The sequence below is a fragment of the Pocillopora damicornis genome, chromosome 10 (genome assembly GCF_964200805.1).
Source record: "Pocillopora damicornis chromosome 10, jaPocDami1.2, whole genome shotgun sequence".
In the NCBI taxonomy this organism is placed as follows: domain Eukaryota; kingdom Metazoa; phylum Cnidaria; class Anthozoa; order Scleractinia; family Pocilloporidae; genus Pocillopora; species Pocillopora damicornis.
In genome coordinates, this window is record NC_142679.1 from 22,343,744 (window position 1) to 22,362,078 (window position 18,335).

At 37.4% G+C, this 18,335-nt stretch overlaps 4 protein-coding genes across 8 annotated transcripts; 1 reads left to right on the forward strand and 3 right to left on the reverse strand.

Moving 5' to 3' along the window:
* Nucleotides 1–89: 89 nt before the first annotated feature.
* LOC113671452 (uncharacterized) lies at nucleotides 90–2,257 on the reverse strand. 2 transcript variants are annotated; one of them, XM_027187652.2, is made up of 6 exons: nucleotides 2,140–2,257; nucleotides 1,565–1,708; nucleotides 1,197–1,276; nucleotides 852–919; nucleotides 595–670; nucleotides 90–279 (listed from the first exon to the last, which is right to left on the reverse strand). In XM_027187652.2, exons 1-6 carry the CDS (start codon nucleotides 2,213–2,215, stop codon nucleotides 133–135), a joined length of 591 nt encoding a protein of 196 aa, XP_027043453.2. In that variant the 5' UTR covers nucleotides 2,216–2,257; the 3' UTR covers nucleotides 90–132. The 2 variants fall into 2 exon arrangements, with proteins under 2 accessions (XP_027043453.2, XP_089041742.1); XM_089185616.1 differs by lacking the exon at nucleotides 1,565–1,708.
* A 1,114-nt stretch (nucleotides 2,258–3,371) lies between these two features.
* On the reverse strand, nucleotides 3,372–6,540 carry LOC113671549 (uncharacterized). The gene is made up of 4 exons (XM_027187778.2): nucleotides 6,443–6,540; nucleotides 6,095–6,292; nucleotides 5,165–5,310; nucleotides 3,372–4,552 (listed from the first exon to the last, which is right to left on the reverse strand). Exons 1-4 carry the CDS (start codon nucleotides 6,523–6,525, stop codon nucleotides 3,708–3,710), a joined length of 1,272 nt encoding a protein of 423 aa, XP_027043579.2. The 5' UTR covers nucleotides 6,526–6,540; the 3' UTR covers nucleotides 3,372–3,707.
* LOC113671587 (protein-lysine N-methyltransferase EEF2KMT) lies at nucleotides 6,042–11,737 on the forward strand. 4 transcript variants are annotated; one of them, XM_089185580.1, is made up of 9 exons: nucleotides 6,042–6,059; nucleotides 6,891–6,944; nucleotides 7,025–7,212; nucleotides 7,954–8,032; nucleotides 8,593–8,648; nucleotides 9,182–9,789; nucleotides 10,476–10,536; nucleotides 10,662–10,753; nucleotides 10,896–11,737. In XM_089185580.1, exons 2-9 carry the CDS (start codon nucleotides 6,942–6,944, stop codon nucleotides 10,994–10,996), a joined length of 1,188 nt encoding a protein of 395 aa, XP_089041706.1. In that variant the 5' UTR covers nucleotides 6,042–6,059; nucleotides 6,891–6,941; the 3' UTR covers nucleotides 10,997–11,737. The 4 variants fall into 4 exon arrangements, with proteins under 4 accessions (XP_089041706.1, XP_089041705.1, XP_089041704.1 ...); XM_089185579.1 differs by lacking the exon at nucleotides 6,042–6,059 and adding an exon at nucleotides 6,518–6,610 and having other exon boundaries at nucleotides 10,662–10,763; XM_089185578.1 differs by lacking the exon at nucleotides 6,042–6,059 and adding an exon at nucleotides 6,518–6,610.
* Nucleotides 11,701–17,871, reverse strand: LOC113671429 (testis-expressed protein 2). Its single transcript, XM_027187617.2, has 4 exons — nucleotides 16,448–17,871; nucleotides 14,203–15,797; nucleotides 13,402–13,522; nucleotides 11,701–12,874 (listed from the first exon to the last, which is right to left on the reverse strand). Exons 1-4 carry the CDS (start codon nucleotides 17,717–17,719, stop codon nucleotides 12,791–12,793), a joined length of 3,072 nt encoding a protein of 1,023 aa, XP_027043418.2. The 5' UTR covers nucleotides 17,720–17,871; the 3' UTR covers nucleotides 11,701–12,790.
* Nucleotides 17,872–18,335: the final 464 nt, after the last annotated feature.

Below are 18,335 nucleotides of genomic sequence, written 5' to 3' on the forward strand. Positions count from 1 at the left end.
GGAAGGATGTTTGACAACTTTTTCAGCCTGGTTCAATTACCAATCTATGATTTACATTTCATTTTTGAAAGTAAAAAAAGGAAAACCGGTCAAAATGACAAATATTTATTCAATATGCAATAACATACAAACTTATTTAGCTGGTAATTTTTTGAAAGTTTTTTCTTCACTGGAAGCACGCTCTTGCAGCTTAGTCAAAAGTGTATCACAATCTTCAGCAACTAAGAGAATGTCTTTGTTCTCACCATACACAAAACCTGTCCTGACTGCATTCTGAATCTAAAGTTAAGGAAAAAACACAAATAGTTGTGTAGGTACATAACTACACTGATAACAATTGTAATGAAGATGGTGAGAAATAAAATTAGAAAAAATTGTTTATTGGGACTTTTAAAGGATTTTGTCTCTATGTGGGGAAGGGAGCAACAAAAGTGAAGAAGTACTTTTATTTTCTTTTCTTCTGACAATTTCTAACTTGCTGATGAAACAGTGAAGAGTGTTTGAGCAAATTAAACAAAATTGACCACTGATATAAGAAGTAAGTTCTAAATAAGATTTTTGTATATCAGTGTGAGAGGAGACTCTTCAACATACCCATTCCAAAAAACTTCCCCAGTAATTGGCCACATTTAACAATCCTATTGGTTTATCATGAAGTCCAAGTTGATACCTGACAAAGGAATAAGAGAAAAAAATAATTAAAATAAACAGATTAAAGAATGCTTTCAACAACAGTTGGCATCATTTTTGAAAAATGATTCAGAGGAGAAACAACAAGAAGATTATATATTTGTTAACTGTCTTCTTAAGCAGTAGATAATCTAATTTAAGTCTTAACATTAGTTTGTTACCATGTGATCATTTCCAGTAATTCCTCAAATGTTCCAAAGCCCCCAGGTAAAGCTATCAAGGCATCAGCCTGAAAATACACAAATTTCTGATTTAGGATAGTTAATAATGTAAGAAATTAAATTCATCTAGGGTTATTGTGATGCTCCAAAAAATACAAGTGGCACACCCAATAGAGTCTTCCCTTGGACTGAGAAGGTGCTGTATGAGAGGTTATCCCTAATATTTGTGGTGTGTTTACTTCTGAACACACCATAATGAATTTATTGTGCCTCCGGAGCACTTACCATAGGGCCACCATGCTTTTAGTTCATTGAAAGTTATCATAATTATATCATTGTTGGTACCTGCTCTAACATCTCTCTCTTCCTTGTATGCATATCTTGAACAAGTACTGTCTTGCCGATGCCTTCTAAATCTTTAGGATCTGCAGTTGAAAATTATCCCAAATGGCTCTATGTAATGCTTGACCAAGAATAATTTTTAAGGCTAATCTCAGCAAAGTCTGTAAGTTAAAGATACTCCTGGTAATTGTAATTGCCTCCAGTGTCAGCATTCAAATATGATACTCATCAGCCTCAACATAAACATAAAACTCAACAACACAATGGTTAATTAGAATGCCATTTTATTTGACAGTATTACACTGTCCTAACTTTTCACATTGGGGTACTAAGGTTCATTTTGGTTGGTAAACATATCCATGGTGGCTTACTTCTTTGAACAAAGAACTCAGGAAGAAATCCAGTAACTTCACATCCACCTTCAGCAACAGTTTTAGCCACAGTACCCATAAGCCCAACAGAACCGCCACCATAAATGAGATTGATCTTATTCTTCGCTAAGCAATGACCAAGAGCTGCAGATATCAAAACCACGTGAGAATTTCAAATGAAAGTTAAAAATCAACAACAATTGATTTGGCTAAAATTTCTGCACATACTCATACTGTATGCAATACGCATACAATTCTCTTTGGGACAGTCTGAACAGTACGTACAGCTTTGTTTTACAACAGGATGAGGCTGTGCAGAAAATGTTACCTTGATTTTCTTCTTATCCTCAGAAATGCAAGTGAGGAGTTTAAGCAAGCAAGCTGAAACGGTCAGAGGATTAAGCTATTCTTCATGAAATTTGCAGATATTTATTTGAATTAATCTCTGACAATTGCAGCCATTTCTTGGTTTTCACAACATTGCACGTTCCAACTTATTTGGTAGTGTGCGCATTTGATCACAAGTGTAACCTGATCAGACAAAAATTATTCGAATTTCCACAGAAGAGAAGTACCTCTCGCGCTCTCCTCGAATCTTGGGTCACTTCCTGAGCTGGAACCACAAAACACAGTGATCGTTTTCAACGCCATGATTAATCGAAGTACAATCGTAAAACAAAATTATCCAGGCGTAGTTACTCTTGACTAGTTCCCAGATTTCTCTGTCAGATACAGCAAGTTCCACTACCTTTAATAAGTAAACGAGGGAAAAAAACAGAATTTCAACGCGGGCGTTTCCTTTGGAAAGCCCGAGTAATAAGTGAATAAAAAGATGAAAAAAAACCTTTGAGCAGAACTCAACCAGATGCAAAGTTGCTGAGGTAATCCGAGCAAATTTCGTGACCGAAATCACTGTCACGCGATGTAAGTTTTGACAGAATTTTGACCAGTAAGGCAAACCAGAATTAGGCGCAGATGACTGAATACAGACTGCAGGGATTTTATAGCTCATCTGTCTGGATTCGCTTTTTGTCCTGGCTCGAAACTAATCCTTAGATGTTACCTCGGTCACCCCGTGGTTTGTTCACGCAATTCAACTCTTTTTGCAGTGCTTGCTTTGCACCGTAACAATGAATGTTTTTGTGTCTTCTTGAATATCTTAATTCTTTTTAAAAGTAACAAATGAAAACAACTGTTGTAAGCATTCGAGAAAGTCCCGGAGTTCTCCGTCGTTTTCTGCTTTTGGAAGGTAAAGCTTAAGGTAAACAAGCAAACAAATGGTTGAAACTGTTGGTGCATGTTGATGAAACAGAAAATAATAGTGTCAACTCCTTCCTACATTCAAAGGTTCACCTGAGACGCACAAGAGAGGGTCATCGTGATACCATGTTCTTATTTTGCGCCAGCCTCACACAAAGGATGCACCATGATAAATAACAAGGACTACCCATCTTACTCTCCATGGACGCAATTAACATACAAAATCGTACATATCAAGCCAATAAGTCCAAAGGCATCCTTGATTTCATGCAAAGCGTACACAGTTAATCTACGAAATTCTATCGAGCTCTCTTTCTGATATAACCATTAGTAACAAAAAAGAAAACCCAAACAAAAAACCAAACACAAGCAAACAAAACTCATCAGAGGAAGGGAAGATTCGAAAGGGTGCCCCTTTGGAAAATATCTAATTTTCTAGTAATGCCGTACAGAAGAACCAATCGCACAATATTGGAGCCACTAAAAAACTGTCGAGTCAACCATGAGTCACATGGGCGCCTCATAATCTAATCAAAGTACATCCAGATCATGATCGACTCTTTATTTCAGCAAAATAGCAAAGACCTGGGTCTTATACTTGAACGTTATGAAAGAAACTAACAACAAACTTGACTCTATTCCAAATTCTGAGAGACAAATTGAAATGCCATGTTGGCATTGTTCGACTGTCTGTAAGGAAAATGTACCGTTTTAAAATAAGAGACGAAAGAAAAATAATAATAGAAATGTCTTTGCAAAAACGTCCTTTCGTTGGAGAAACCTCGAGGTGTTAAAAGAATTTCACCCCAGTAATGCAGCTAGTGGTATTTAAAAGTACAGTATTTCTACACTGTTTCTCTCCTTAAACAAAGCAATGTCCTTATCATCGCGATGAACTCGAACTAGATCGGCTGTATCTCCGTCGCCTTGGTGGTGATCGACTTCTGCTCCGTGATTTCGAGCGAGACCTGCGCCTTGGAGACGGAGAACGCGATCGTCTACCCGCTCTAAACGAGCCACGGAATCGTGCAGGTGGTGATCTCCTCCAAGTTGGCATCGGACGGCGCCTCGGGGGTGGACTGGGACGGCGAGCGGGTCTAACGTCGCGTGGCCTTATGGGAAGCACCATCTGTGCGGTTATTTCTTGTCCATCAATCTGCCCGCCATCCATATGTTTCAAGGCAGTGTCTGCATCGTCCGCCTCGTCGTACTCTACATATGCAAATCCCCTGGGCATAAAGTTAAAACGGTCCATGGGTAAGTCAACTGACTTAACGTGACCGTATACGCTAAATATCTCGAAAACGTGATCCTTCGTGACGTTGCGTGTAAGATGTGCTACGTAAAGCTTGGCCGGTTTGGGGGTCGGGCTTCTTTTGCGTCTTCTAGGTGAGCGTGAAGAAGCTGAAGACGACGATGAACGGGCGCGAGGTCCACGCTTCACAGGACTAGGAGACTTGGACACGGATTTGGAAACTGATCGCCGCGTGGGCCTAGTGCGTGGCGGCGGGGTGGGTGACTTAGGGACTGGTGATTTCTTTGGTGATTTCTTTGGCGATTTCTTCGGTGATTTTGGGGGAGGAGAGGATTTGGGCGATTTTGGTTTAGGGGGAGGGGGTAGGGCTTTATCTTTGACTTCTTTGGGTTCCTTTGTTACTTCTTTCACTTCTTTGGTCTCCTTTTCCTTCACTTCTTTTTTAGTCTTGGGAGCTTTTCCCTTTTCATTATCTACAGAAAAAAAAACAAAAGAAAAAAGTCATTATGGAGGCCCAGTAAGAAGATGCACAAGTATTTACTTTTATGAACAACAACATTAAAAAGTTTACAAGCTGCAGGGGAGTATACTGATTTTTTTAAAGTCCTAATTCAGCTCTGGGAAATTTTTGAGTGCAATCTCATTTTCACAAACATTAAATTATTTGTCAGAAATTCAGAGAATATCTTTGAATATTCAAAACTGAAAAAGACTATCTGGAGGGGATAAGAGGGTTAGTGATTTTCTCACTATGAGACTTGTAGTGCTCCACATACTCAATGGAACTTGGATTTCAAAGCAGTTGTAAAAAGTTCACAAACCAAGCTCCCTTAACTAACAAGCAAGACTCTATCATGATAGAATCACTCAGCAACGTAGTGGGTTTAAAATAATTAAAGTATGAAAGGACTCCTAAGTTTATCCACTCAGCTACAGGTGGATGGTACCTTTGATTCATCACTCTCATGATATTGGATAATAAATGATTAAATCTTTTTTTAAACATGAGATAGGTCTACTAAGGTGTGTGAATAAGTCAAACACTGTGCATATTTATTTCCAAGAAAATAATTTGATATCCTTACTACTACTGCTGCTACTTGATCCACTACTACTGCGACTGGACCCACTATGACTTGATCCACTACTACTGCTGCTACTACTTCTGCTGCTGCTTGACCCTGAACTGGAGCTGCGACTAGTGCTAGAACTGCCAGAGCTGGATGATGAACTGATAACAACACAATCATGAAAATAAGCAATATTTCAATGAGGCTACACATGATATTATGTGAAAAAAAAAGCAAAGAGATGGTGGGCTTGGATTCTAGGCAGATTTTGAACTCGACATGATAAATCCAATATCCACTGCAGATACTACATTTATTGAGTCAACTTCCCACACTTTGGTACAGTTTCACAAAATCTCTCCTCTATGCTTTTTGACATGTCAAACAAATAGCAACTGAAGCACATTTGAGCATATCCACAGAGAATGTGTGCACTAATAATTTGACATCATTATTAGTACCTTATTGTCATTATTAGTACTTTGGGTTGAACCTTTCACTAAGTTTTTCATAATTTTCAGAGCTAAGCATTGGGTGAGTGTGAAACACAGTTGGGGTCGAATGAAGTTACCATGGTTTGGTCGTCGAGGTAATTACTAGAGAGCACGTTAAACAGATCAGTATGTTAAGAGCCAACCTGGCTTACAATGATTAATATGCACTCATATCTCATAAATAATGACCAAGACAACGTCTTTGTTGCCATTCTAAAATTTCCGCATGTCAGCTCCAAACAACATGCGAACACATCTTTGATTTGCGCAGGTCACATATGGTAAACAAACAATGATACATACAGCAAAATGGTTGCTGCCAAATTGAAACTACATTGATCATAGCTTTGTATACATAATGAAACTGATGTGTGGCATAAGGTTGCGGTTAAATCAGCGATATTCAATGAACAGAGGTAAAAAGCATTCAGAAAGGTCTCAAACAAGTCACCTGCTTGATAAACGATTTCGACGGCTACTTCCTTTATCTGTGCCGTTTTTGGCAGTCACTTTGCTTGAATCCCCTTTGCTTTTAGCCTTAGTCTTAGCCTTACTTGACTTTACTGGACTCCGGCCACGGGTACTAGTAGTTCGCTTCTTTTCTTTGTCTTTGCGAGGTGCTGGAGAGCGCGAGCGACTTCTGCGACCCCTAAAGACCGACAAAATTCACGTCAAAATTAGCAAACAAACAATCTAATATGCACCGTGATATAATTAAAAAAATAATTTGATATAAAGAGCAGCTTTTGACGGTGCAATAATAGAAAGATGGCCGAGGATTGTGCAGGAATCTACTCACATCCCTAACGCTGACACCGCCAAGATGGCCGAATTCCGCACTTGACTTGGTTTTAGGCCCCACTCTGTCATAGCATCCAACATGGCGGACGGCTTTAGTCTTTTGAACCTTGATGTTATTCAGAAGCAGTACTTGCAAATGGCTCCGTTGAAATTATTTCTTTGGAAAGTAAGATTATTTTGCAGAAAGAGTCAGTGGTGACACGACTGAAAATCTTAGGCGGCATATCTTTATTTTCGGGCAGCATAACTTCGGGCGAGATGACTTACTGACAACTTAATTTAAACTACTCTTATGTAACAAGGCATTTTTTCCCAAACTTAAAAAACTTTTTAAGCCACTGTTGTCGTTCATCGCGCAACTGTCATGTATAATGAAGTATGAGGTTGTACAGGAATCTCTTCGGTTGATTTAAACAATTTTATTCTCAATGTTATTGATTTTTCAGGCACTTGAGCAGGAAAGTCTCGACTTGGAAAAACAGAGAAAAATCCTATGCATGGTTTGTCTCATACATCGATCGATTTCAAATTTTTTTTTGCGTATTTGAATTAGCCATTGAAATATTTAATTATTTTTCAGACTTATTTCTTCACTGCAGAATCGTCGTATGCTCCTTCGGTATCGTACCAAAGACTGTTTCTGAAACGCATGCTGAAGTTATGTGAGGAGAGGTGTATCGAGATCGCGGATGAACTCTATGAAGCATACGGAGATGTGTGTGGTAAAGCAGAACACCTGGATAACAAGTGCTTCAAAACATATGTACTGATGAGGTTCATTCAGAAAAGTATGGGGGACAATCATCAAAAACGAAAGATTTCTATTTAACCCCATGCTATTCTAAAACAAAGCCTTGGTCCCAGAGGTAATCAACTGTTTTTGTCGTGGGGGTAATTTTTTAAAGAAACTGTGGCACTACCTTTCTTTTATCTGAGAACTGTACCCTTAATGAAGCATGGGGTCATGTGGGAACCTTGCCATCAAAACTAACATATACATACATGCCAAGGTCTAAGAAAGTTATAGTATGCGTGTAACTATGATATACAAAAGGCACCACCCATGTAAATTGGTTCAAGGACCCTTGTTCCTCTGGGGCATTTTGGAAAAGGCAACCCCTTTTAAGACAAAATTTAAGTCATTTTTAATGTTGTAAGCCATTTATAATTAGAAAGTTGGGTGACAGGTTTTACCCTTGTGAAGGACTTCTGGTGTCATACGTTCTGCATCAGATAGGGAAAGTTCTATGTACAACCATAAGAATTAGGTGTGTGATCAAGAATATTCTCAGTGAGAATATTTAGCATGTGATTGGGTGAATTATTCCTAAAACCTGTGATCTGTTAGGCCTGACATTTTAAGAGGAGCCTAATTAAATGTTAATTGATAATTGAGGCAACCTTCAGTAGACTAACAATTTCCATAGAAGAGGGTAATAGTTTACCACTGGCCTCTTCATGCAAAATAAACCATACCATTAAATGGTTTAACCTTTGATCACTTTTTTAGCCATGTGGGGCCTTGTTAACCCTTGAAGAAACTCAACAGTTTATCTCTAAAGGAACAACAGGACTTAGTACCTGGATGGTGAGTTTTCCTCTAAGATAATATCATAATTACTGGTGGTAATTTTTATGTATCCGGGAATGTATCAAGGTGGACTGTTATAGTAAGACGTAGCTGGATTTTTATAAAAGCCATAGGGGTAAGAACTCAGAGGAAAAATGTTACCAGTAACAACAGATACTTTTCTGCTCACTATTGGTTTTATGCCCACCATTAGATCCACGATCAGAACATTATGATAATTGTTCTCATTTTTATTTTTTATTCACTGTATTTAAGTCATGGTTTTGATGTAGATTAAATCTTGTAAATGGTAATTTTCTAATGTAGATATAAGATTTGGCATGTAACTAATTTTCTTTTTTATTTAAATAATTATTTATTTATTCATCTACTGCTATTTAATTTTCAACTCCTAGTATGGTGTAAACTGTTTCAGCAGTGTCCCTATTAAAGTGAGAACTATGAGTAGGTCACTCTCCAAAAATTCAACAGGGGTGGAAGGGTAGGAGCTAATTTCTAAGGGTTGTATTATCAAAATGTTTACATTTGATTTTCTTTTGGAATGGCTGATATCACAGGCAGGAGAACACCTTGCTGAGTGGGCACTAGAAAACCCTTCCCTATTTCAAGACAGGTAACTGTATGCTTGGCTTCAGATTAAGAAAAAGACCAAGGACATGAACTGCAAGTTAAAATTGCAGTTTATTCCATGAAAAAGATGGTTATTTTAAAAATGAAAATCATTATGCAGGCTTGGCAGTCTTGATGCCATCTTAATGTCTTAAGTTTTTGGCAGTAATAAATATTCAGAGGGCTTGCATTGGGGATATGCTAGTTGTACCAATGATAAGTGTGCTAGAGATTTGGCTTAAATCCTGGCATGTATGGCAATTGTGTTGTACACTTGACAACTCATTTTGACATTGCTGCATTGCTTTTGACATTAAAATAAATCTTGCAAACTGTTAGGGAAACCGCATGAAATATGACAGGGTCACCAACTGTAGTAACCCATCTTTTTTAGGCTGGAGTAGTTTTACAGTCAGTTGCTTCATTTGTCAGGAAGGCTGGGTAGTTGGGGTTGTATAAATCATTCTTGAAGGGTTTCATAGTTCCCAGTTTCAATTCTTCCATTTGCCATTCATTTTCTTTGGTGTTATTTTCCAGATCCATCATAGAGCTGGGCTGTGGTACTGGACTTACAGGACTTTCTATTTGCTCCATGAGTTCACCAAGCCAGTACATATTCAGTGACTGCCATAATGAAGTGTTCAAAGCACTTCAAAGCAACCTTGAACTGAATGGATTTGTCATAAGCCAGGCAGACAGTGAATTACCATATTTAAATAACAAAAGGACTTGTGAGTCTCACACAGAGAGTGACATGCATAAACATTGGAAAGGATTGGCTCTCAGGACTCAAGATAATCATGGCTACTCACATCACAGAGATATAACTTCTCAGCAAGACTCTGGAGTGACTACCAGCAAGACACCTGATATGGAAATAACTTTACACAAGTTTGACAAAACACCACAGTGTATGGCATGTTTATCAGACTATTCTGAAAGTGAAGATATTCATGACCTGTCAAGTTGTGCTTCAGATTTCATTGCTTGCTATTCAAGACATCCTTCAAGTCAGATAAGGCACTTAATTGAAGACTGTGCCAATCATTCTTGGGACACTCAAGTTGACATTTGTAAATTAGACTGGACAACTTTAAAGAAGAGTGATTTGAGGAGATTTTCAACTGGGATTATTTTAGCTGCTGGTATGTATAGGGAAATATGGTACACTTTCTCTTAAGTGCAGGACACTCATGGGGTGTGGCTGTGGTGGGGGATGATGATTAGGTGATGCTAAATCCACAGAATGTACACTAAGGTGACTTTGGTGTTGGCACTATGTGAAGTTCTTTTCTGTCCAATAAGGCAATTTAAGCCATGATGATGAGGTCTCACAAGGCCACAACAGCTGCACTATGCTGCTCTCTTGGTCACTTACTCCTTCAGCTTCTTCTATATGATAGAGGAAACCACGGATCACTTACATCAATGCCTTGTAGCCATGAGTGCTCATCCTGAGGTTTCAGTGCACCATCTTAAATCAGACAATTGTTTTAATCTTGCATGACACCACATTAAGTGTAATCTGATGAATTCTTTCATACTGGTTTACAAATAACAGACACAGTGGTGACTTATCAGAATTGAAAATCTTTTAGGACCAAATGATGAATTTGTGAAAAGTATGTGTAATAGTTATGGAGATGAAAAGTTCTTCCCATCAAAAAGACCTGCCATCAAATTGGAAGACAAAGGTTCGGGTCAAAGCACATCAAAAGCAGTTGGGTTTGCCTTTTAGCTCTTGTATGACTAAAAAGCATGAGTGTGTTTGAGTTTTCTTTACTATAAATTGTGCTTTTAAAAACAAAACTGTTTTTAATTTCTTTAATAGATGTTATTTATGATAGTGAGTTGACCCCAGCATTAGTGAGAACTTTGCATCTACTCTTAAGGTAAGTATCGATCAAGTTAGTATTTTTTTTTGTCTTGGTAGCTTCTCAGACAAATTTACTTTGTCCATAAAAATGTCATTATTTGGGAAAGTTAACTAATGTTTTAACATGTGCATCTGTTGTAGTACTAGTGGCGATAAAAGGGGGAAACCTGTTGCTTTCATTGCTTCAACCATCAGGAATCTGCAAACATATGAATTGTTCCTTAATTGCCTTTGTAAGTAAAGGTAACTTCATTTGATTCCATTAGTAAAATTAAAACATTTTTATTATGATAAGTGTACAATTGTCCTTAATTTTAAAAATGTTCTTTGCAAAAAATTATAATTTTGAGGTAGAGTATTTTATTTGGTTTGCAGATGAACACAATATTTCCTGCAGTGAAGTAACCAAGCCAGCAAATCAAGTTTTTTACTATGATCAGAGTTGTGAAATTAAAATTATCAAGCTTGAAGTCTAATTTAATGAGCTTTAATTGTGTGGTATTCCTCAGACAAAATAATGTAACAGCTTTTCTTTGTTCAAAAGTTATTCATACTTAATTTACTATACACAATGATATTGGAAGTTTTACCACATTACATTAAAACTAAACCAATTAACATATTATTAGGGAAGTTTTTAAATACTTAGTACTATTAAGTAGTCATTCTTAATAGTAAAACTAAAATTCAGAAGAATTCAGATGAAACCTGACAGTGTCATTCAAATGAAACCAATAAATTAATTAATTCTGGCCTTTTTTTCGAACTGATATAGTTGAAAATCTCAGAGATTGAAGAATTTTTTAATGTAGATCATTTGTTGAAAAGGAAAAACATTTTTAATATTGCTCCATTCTGCAATTAGCTAGCAAACTTAAAAATATATCATTACATTCAAAGGGTAGTTACTTTTAGAACTTCAGAGTAATCCACCCTTGATGATCATTTTCATATTAAGTCTCATAAATCATAACTTTGTTTTTACCATGTAAAATATCTAATAGGATTATATTCTAAAATTTCTTTCCTCACAGATTTAAAGTACCGGTAATTCGTTAATTCTAAAGCCCAGATGCCACTTAGTCATTTTAGTTCATTCTTAAAGTACTCTTTGTAGAGAAGTTTCCTACCAACATTTAATTACCTTTACTGTTTACAATCTGCAGAAAGGAAATGGCAGCACTACAAAATGCATTTATTAAAAAAAACACCACTTATTTACAATTGCTTGTTACTGAACTAACAAAATGCTGATCTTTTAGAAGAATCACACAACACTTGAACCTGTCTGGGGTTTGCAACTCTTAATCCCTTAACTCTCAGAAATGATTAACATGAATATTCCCTACAATATCCATACATTCACCAGCAAACAGGTAATGTGAATACTTAAACTTATCACAAAGTTATCTCTATCTAACATCAAATTCTTGTAACCAATTTACAAGGAAATGTGTGGCAGCTAGAGGGGAGAATTACAAATTAGATCTAGGAGTTAACAGGTTAAAAGTCCATTGTCAGTCTGAATGCATTGCTCAATTTCTGTCAATTTGAAAATCGTCACTTTGAAATTACAGCCAATCAAAACATTACATCAAGACCACTTCAAATAAACAAAAAGACAAAGACAAGAGGCTATTGGGTGTGGACAACAACCTTCAATAGCTATAACTGAAGTTACATATTATGCTATCTAATATTAAATACTAGCTGCCATTACAAGTGTACTCTATGAGAAAACAGCCCTACATGAAACAAATGACAATAGCAGCCTACAGATTTGTACATTGAAAAATATTACATAAAAATACACAAAAAGACTTTAAACACACCTAAACTTTCTGTAATACATATTCATATTAATTTAATTCTTAAAATTTGAATGAGCATTCATCATGAAATGTTGAGAGCTTTGATTAATAACAAGAATAGAAATAATTAAAATATTATATGCTATACTTCTCAACCCCCCACTTCCTCAAATATGATTATTATACTTTTCACACATTTAAGTTATGTATAATGGAACAAGTGGCAACCATTGTAAATCTAGAAAATATTTGATACCAGCTTAAAGCTGTCTTCTGATCACTCAAACTGAAGTCATTCTCTCTGCAGATCTTAAAGATTTTCTGAAACATAACCTATTCTCAATGCGCCAAGGGCAACATTGACATGTCAGTGTCTAGGTGGCTCTTGTTTTAATCAAAGGAGACATTTTTTAATGCTCTTGAAAACAGTGATATTTTACAAGCTCTGTAATCACTCAGTCACCAATGCGGGAACTGTTCCTCTAGTCCTGAATTCATGAGCCTAATTGGAAGATCTTCCATGTTGGGAAGGACAAACATGTTCTGAAACACATTACAAAAAAACAAGCAAAGAAATTATGCAAAGACAATTTGAAAACTGTAAGATAATACACAAAAACCAGAGGGATGCAGTCCAAAGTGAGGTTAAAGCAACAATAACAAAACAGCAAGGGTGACAAAAAGACAAAATTAGGCTTGAAGCACAAGCCAGAAAAGCCACTTGGCATGTCAGCCCAAATACACTTTTTTTAATCAAATATTAATCAATCTTCAGTGATACTTTACAATGACAATGCACCTCTCCAATCTACAGAATGGCTGTCCCTCCTGCTAATGAAGTTGATTTGTGGGGATTCGTATGAAAGGCAGGGTTGGATTACTATTGACTATCATACCACATATGGGTGGAAACAATAATCCATACATCCATTAGGTCTGTACTCAGCTCTATGAGTTAGCCCAGACTTATAGCTGTTTGTTGCAGAACTTCACCTGCTCTCTTGTTTTTTCTCTTACTTGGTAATTTACATGTAACATCTATTCACAAATTTCCATTTAAAAATACTTACCTTAAACTCTTGTTTCAACTTTTTCTCAATCCAGTCAGTAACATGGGTGAGTTTGACTTGACGTTCACCAAGCTTTGGTCTTGCAGAGACAAACAACATGGGACTCCCCCGGAAACCATACCTAACAATGTATCAAATTTGAATTTAACGCAAACTGAAAATTATTACACCCCATGAACAGATAAAGTCTAAAATGTTCTTCAAAACTAGTGCTTCTTCCATAGCTTCTAGATCAGATTTTACAACATAATTTAATGTACAAGCAGGAAAAAATAAAATACAGTCAAATAAAAATTTTGCTACTTAACAGGTAAAAATAATAATAATGTTAATTATCATATTGTGTTTTGCATCTTATTTACCAACTGGTAATCTATTTAAATTATGAAAATAATTTTTTCTACAATATTGTGTCACAGTTGATTTTCCTCCAAGTGTGTAAAACCTATACATTTACTCTCATACCAGTAAGTAACACTCCTCTTTAAGAATCTCCAAGTTCACTAGAAATTTGTTGAGTTTGCTGGCATGTAGCAACAGATTAAATTTACTGAATGTAGAGTCACCAAATGTGTGGAACATCTTTAAGTTCCAAATTAATCATTCCCTTTCCATAAAGCTTTTCTTTCCCTTTCCTAATACATGGAAATCAACGATAACCATGTAAAGCTGGACTTATATCAAATACGTTTTCATACCTGTGAATTGGCACAAAGACTTAGTGGAAAGAGATAATTACCTTGCTAAAAAAAAGAAAGGAGAAAAACAGGAAAAAATTTAATGCAGTTGATTACAACATACCACAGCCTGTTTGTAGGAGGTGGGGGAATGTTCAGTGCAAGAGTTCCTTTGACTGTTAATACCTCCACTGACAAAATAATTGGCAAATTAGAAAACCTCTCAGCTGCTCTCTTGACAATGCCAGTCTCTGCTGCCTTCTTCACCCACTTAGATTTTGCCAGCCGTTCAATTACACTGAAGATTTTGCGCTTTGGTCCATTCTTAGTAGAAAGACCTAAATGTTTTTTCATTGGAGTACTAGGGGCACTTTCTGATGTCTTCTCAGGAAGAACTTCAGTGAGCAAGCCTTTATCTGATAGTTCCTCACTTGAACTCTGTTTCTGAGAAGACAGTTGTCTCCTTCTTGGTTGAGTGCTCTTTTCCAAAGAAGAATTTCCTTCTTCTGCATCAGTTGCATTACTCAGAGATAAAGGATCCTTGCTTTCCAGAAGCTCTTCATCACCATCAAAACTGCTCAAGGTGAAGGAGTCAGAGCTTTCACTCTGAGGAATATCTTCCAGCTTCTCTCTTCCACTCTGCACAGTTCCAAGAGGCTTGATCATAAACTCTTCAAAGTCAGATTCTGGTGATTCAAAGTCAGAGTCACTGTCAGGTGGACTCTCAGATCCTGAGTCATTATCAAGTTCAGCTGCGCCCAAACTTTCTTTGTCAAGATTTTCATATTTCCTAGACAGCTCTGCCATTTCAAGCTCGGCATGCTCACTGTTTCCAAGGCTTAAAAAGTAACTCAAGTACCCTTCTATATTTAAATGGCCTTCAAAAGTAAGGATCAAGCCTCCATTGTAAGTCACTTCTAAATCAACCCATGTACCATCATGCTCAACCTTCGGAGAAGATGTCTTTGTTATAACTGGAAGACTCTGGCCAAGGTTAAGATCAGAAATTGAGATGTCCCGGATGAAGGAGGGTTTCTTCATCTTGGCAAGCTTGTTTTCAAAGCGTTCCTTGATCTTGTTAGTCCAATACTTGTCATGCCATACATCCCAAAATACTCTCCCAAACATGACATTAACCCATGCAATTTCTGACTGTTGGGAAGGCTGAGCAATGAGTTTAGCCATGTATTGGGGATATGAACACAATGGCGGGGTCTCCAGGTCGGAATAGTTTCCAGAATTGTCATTAAGAAGTCTGCACAGGTGATTATACCAATCTTCTTTCTCCCTACCAGTCCTTGCAAATAAGTAAAGTACACCAACATCATCTAAAGAATCTTGTTCCTTGATTTTGATGCTCTCCTTTGCACCACTTTCTTCATCAGCACTTTTGCTAAAACAAGAGATATCTTCAGAATGTGTCCCTAGCTTTTCAAGAGCAAGGCAGATTGGAAACTTTCGACTCCATACTTTCTTCATTGTCATTGATGCTGGTAAAAGTGAAACTTTGCTTCCAGTTAAATCATAGTGTTCATGCTTTGAGAATGATACGCTTGCTCCCTCTTCAATGGATCGCGGGTCAAACTTCTTTCCAGAATCTTCCACATGAGGATGTGACAGTTTTAAGTTTGTTCCATTTAAGGAGGCAAAGACTGGAATAGTCTCGGCACTGAATTCAAACTTGTCTGGGATGTAATCAAATGACTTAAACATCCAGCCCTAGGAAATAAAAAAAAAAACAACAAACATAAAAAGAAAGATCTGGACTGAAATTTTACAAAATAAGCAAAATATTAATTCAAATGATAAAAACATTATTTATGTAAAGTACACTTCAAAGTAAAGCCACTTAAAGGCTTTGTACAATTTATGACGTCATTTCTCTGATCAATAAAAGTAATATCTAATGATTAATCTGTTAGATAAACTATATTTGTTTCATTTAGCGAAGAAAGTTTTCCTTGTATGTCTCCCTGAGGGTATTTTGCTTCAATTTTGATGCATCAAAGCTACACCATCCATTTTTTCAAAACTTGATCACAAGGTCTGACAATAAAATCAAGGTTCTATCTATATCATTGGCCAATTGCATCAATATACATAGTACGTCAAGATTGTAGAAATTCGAATAACATCATTAAAAATTTACCGCGACATAATTTTAAAATGTTATGTTCCTATAGAATATCAGACTTCCTAAACTCGATGGTAAACGTAACTGTACAAACACACGCTTAAGGCGTAGAAAGTAACATGAAAGTGACGAATACACTTCCAGAAAGAAATGGGCAAGTGAAAAATCGGTTGAGGAGATTTTCCTTTTCCTGTCACGAAGAATGTTTTTGATAAATGCAACCTTGAATACTTGCCTCTAATTTGTTTCTCTCTAAAAGTAACCCAGGATCAGTAGATTTGTAATCAAGCGTGGGGATTCTTGCTAGTCTTTGTTCATATTCCATTAGTTCTTTTTCGTATCGTTCAGCAATGGAGTCCACTGGACAAAATAGCCAAAGAAATGCACATCCCCCTAAATATGTCAGTAAACCTCCAAGCACTACCCCAGACATAAACGGAGGAGACGATGTGATGAAGTAGATATAAACTATTAAAGAGCAAAAACAAAAATTGACGAAATGAGGGGATTTGTCTACCGTAGGGTGCGGTAAATGTCGTACATCATTACCAGCTTTTGTGTTTCTGGTCTCCTCAAAATGGTTTAAATTGAAAGACAAGTCTGAAGAAGATTGAATTTCAGAGTTTATGTCTGCGCTACTTTCATTTTCTTCGGTATCCGAAACAATTTCTTCAGGCTCAACGTGCGCTTCATCTTTCGCTAAACTCGCCAACAGAGATGATAAAGAAATGCCAGCTGAGCTTTTCGGCTTTTCCTGTTCGGCACCTCCACGGGTGTTTTCATCTTGACGATCTCGATTCAATTTACGACGAAAAGGTGACGGAGACCTAGATCTTGGTCTGTCCACTGTTAATTTGCTTTGTAAATCTTCATCAACATGAGTTTTGGAGGGAATCGATCCGACATCGTTTTCCTCTTTTATCTCTTGTTCTGGAAGCGAAAGGCCTTCTTTTGCGGGTTCAGACTTCGGTTCGTTTCCCTGATCTCCTCGACCACGCAGGAACTTCATTATGACCGAATCAGAGTCTTCTGATCGCAAATAACTCGGCCACGTACTTTGTTTCTGAACTATCGACCGCTTTTCTGAGGTCGCTCTCAGCTCTTGAGTAGAGTGGCTCTTACTAGCTAATTTCAAGCCAGCTTCCGACGAGCTCTTTTTCGCATTTGAAATCGCTTCAGTATGTTTGTCAACTTCCTGACGAGAAGGGTCGACGCTCTCAAGCTGTTCGTAATCTTCCACTGTCACTTTACAGAAACCATCCTCTTCATTTTCACCTTCGATTCGCAGTCGGGGATCGTTTCTATCATGGCTCTCTCTGTTTCCTTTACGTTCGATGGATATTTCTTCGTCAGAATCTAACTCCTTATTGCTAGAACTGTAACGAATAGAGATCGAAGCAAATGCATTTCGAATCGATCTTTCAGGAGCTACTCCGGTTGGCTGGCCACTTCTCGCGGTCGTTGTTCGTGGTAAGGGTGGTCGGGGTGGCGGCTTTTTTGCACTCATTGCTCTCCTCTACTTCACCAGCCCTCTGTGCTCTTCCTAATTAAACAGTTACCCGCCATGAGGCGATGATTACCATTGAAATTGCAATTTTTCCTCGTCAAGTTTATCGACTCCGTGACCCGATTGAATGGGACAGAAAACAAAGCCAGCGGCAAAACATTGGCTTCCAGACTCTCACGTACATAGACGCACGAATGCAAAATCACCATTTTCCAGGGGATGGGTGGGAGGGGAATCTTATATCCCAACCCGAGTTTAGGTTCCTGGAAGCCCACGGAGAATCAAAAGATAGGTTACTGATTTCTTTGTCTATCTTTTCTCATACTTTAAATTTCTTCAAGCAATTCTTTCATCAAAAAATTTTTCTCAACGGGTGATGGAGGGGGGCGTCGGGGCCTATTAGAAACCGCAAAACCGTAGAAAAATCATCCAAAACCAAAAAACCGAAAACAAATTCGATCAAAACCGAAAACCGCATACAAAACTGTCACAACCGATATATTTTCACATCCCTGATCAATCCGATACAGTGGTGACAAGTGGAGCATATAGTGTAAACTACACTAATTTCATTACAGGATTTTATGAATGCCATGGACTTGGCATTGTCTTCTCC

Excerpts from the sequence above, each read along its gene's own strand:
- LOC113671452 (XM_027187652.2), bottom strand. The coding sequence starts at position 2,215 with ATGGCGTTGAAAACGATCACTGTGTTTTGTGGTTCCAGCTCAGGAAGT. Across the intron at positions 1,709-2,139 it reads ATTCGAGGAGAGCGCGAGAG|CTCTTGGTCATTGCTTAGCG; the intron begins GTACTTCTCTTC and ends TGATATCTGCAG. Across the intron at positions 280-594 it reads GGGGAAGTTTTTTGGAATGG|ATTCAGAATGCAGTCAGGAC; the intron begins GTATGTTGAAGA and ends CCTTAACTTTAG.
- LOC113671587 (XM_089185578.1), top strand. The coding sequence starts at position 6,524 with ATGGCGGACGGCTTTAGTCTTTTGAACCTTGATGTTATTCAGAAGCAG. Across the intron at positions 7,213-7,953 it reads TGCTTCAAAACATATGTACT|GCCATGTGGGGCCTTGTTAA; the intron begins GATGAGGTTCAT and ends ATCACTTTTTTA. Across the intron at positions 8,649-9,181 it reads CCTTCCCTATTTCAAGACAG|ATCCATCATAGAGCTGGGCT; the intron begins GTAACTGTATGC and ends GTTATTTTCCAG.
- LOC113671549 (XM_027187778.2), bottom strand. The coding sequence starts at position 6,525 with ATGTTGGATGCTATGACAGAGTGGGGCCTAAAACCAAGTCAAGTGCGG. Across the intron at positions 5,311-6,094 it reads CGAAATCGTTTATCAAGCAG|TTCATCATCCAGCTCTGGCA; the intron begins GTGACTTGTTTG and ends TGTTGTTATCAG. Across the intron at positions 4,553-5,164 it reads ATCAAGTAGCAGCAGTAGTA|ATAATGAAAAGGGAAAAGCT; the intron begins GTAAGGATATCA and ends TTTTTTCTGTAG.
- LOC113671429 (XM_027187617.2), bottom strand. The coding sequence starts at position 17,719 with ATGAGTGCAAAAAAGCCGCCACCCCGACCACCCTTACCACGAACAACG. Across the intron at positions 15,798-16,447 it reads TAGAGAGAAACAAATTAGAG|GGCTGGATGTTTAAGTCATT; the intron begins GCAAGTATTCAA and ends TTTATTTCCTAG. Across the intron at positions 12,875-13,401 it reads AGTTGAAACAAGAGTTTAAG|AACATGTTTGTCCTTCCCAA; the intron begins GTAAGTATTTTT and ends AATGTGTTTCAG.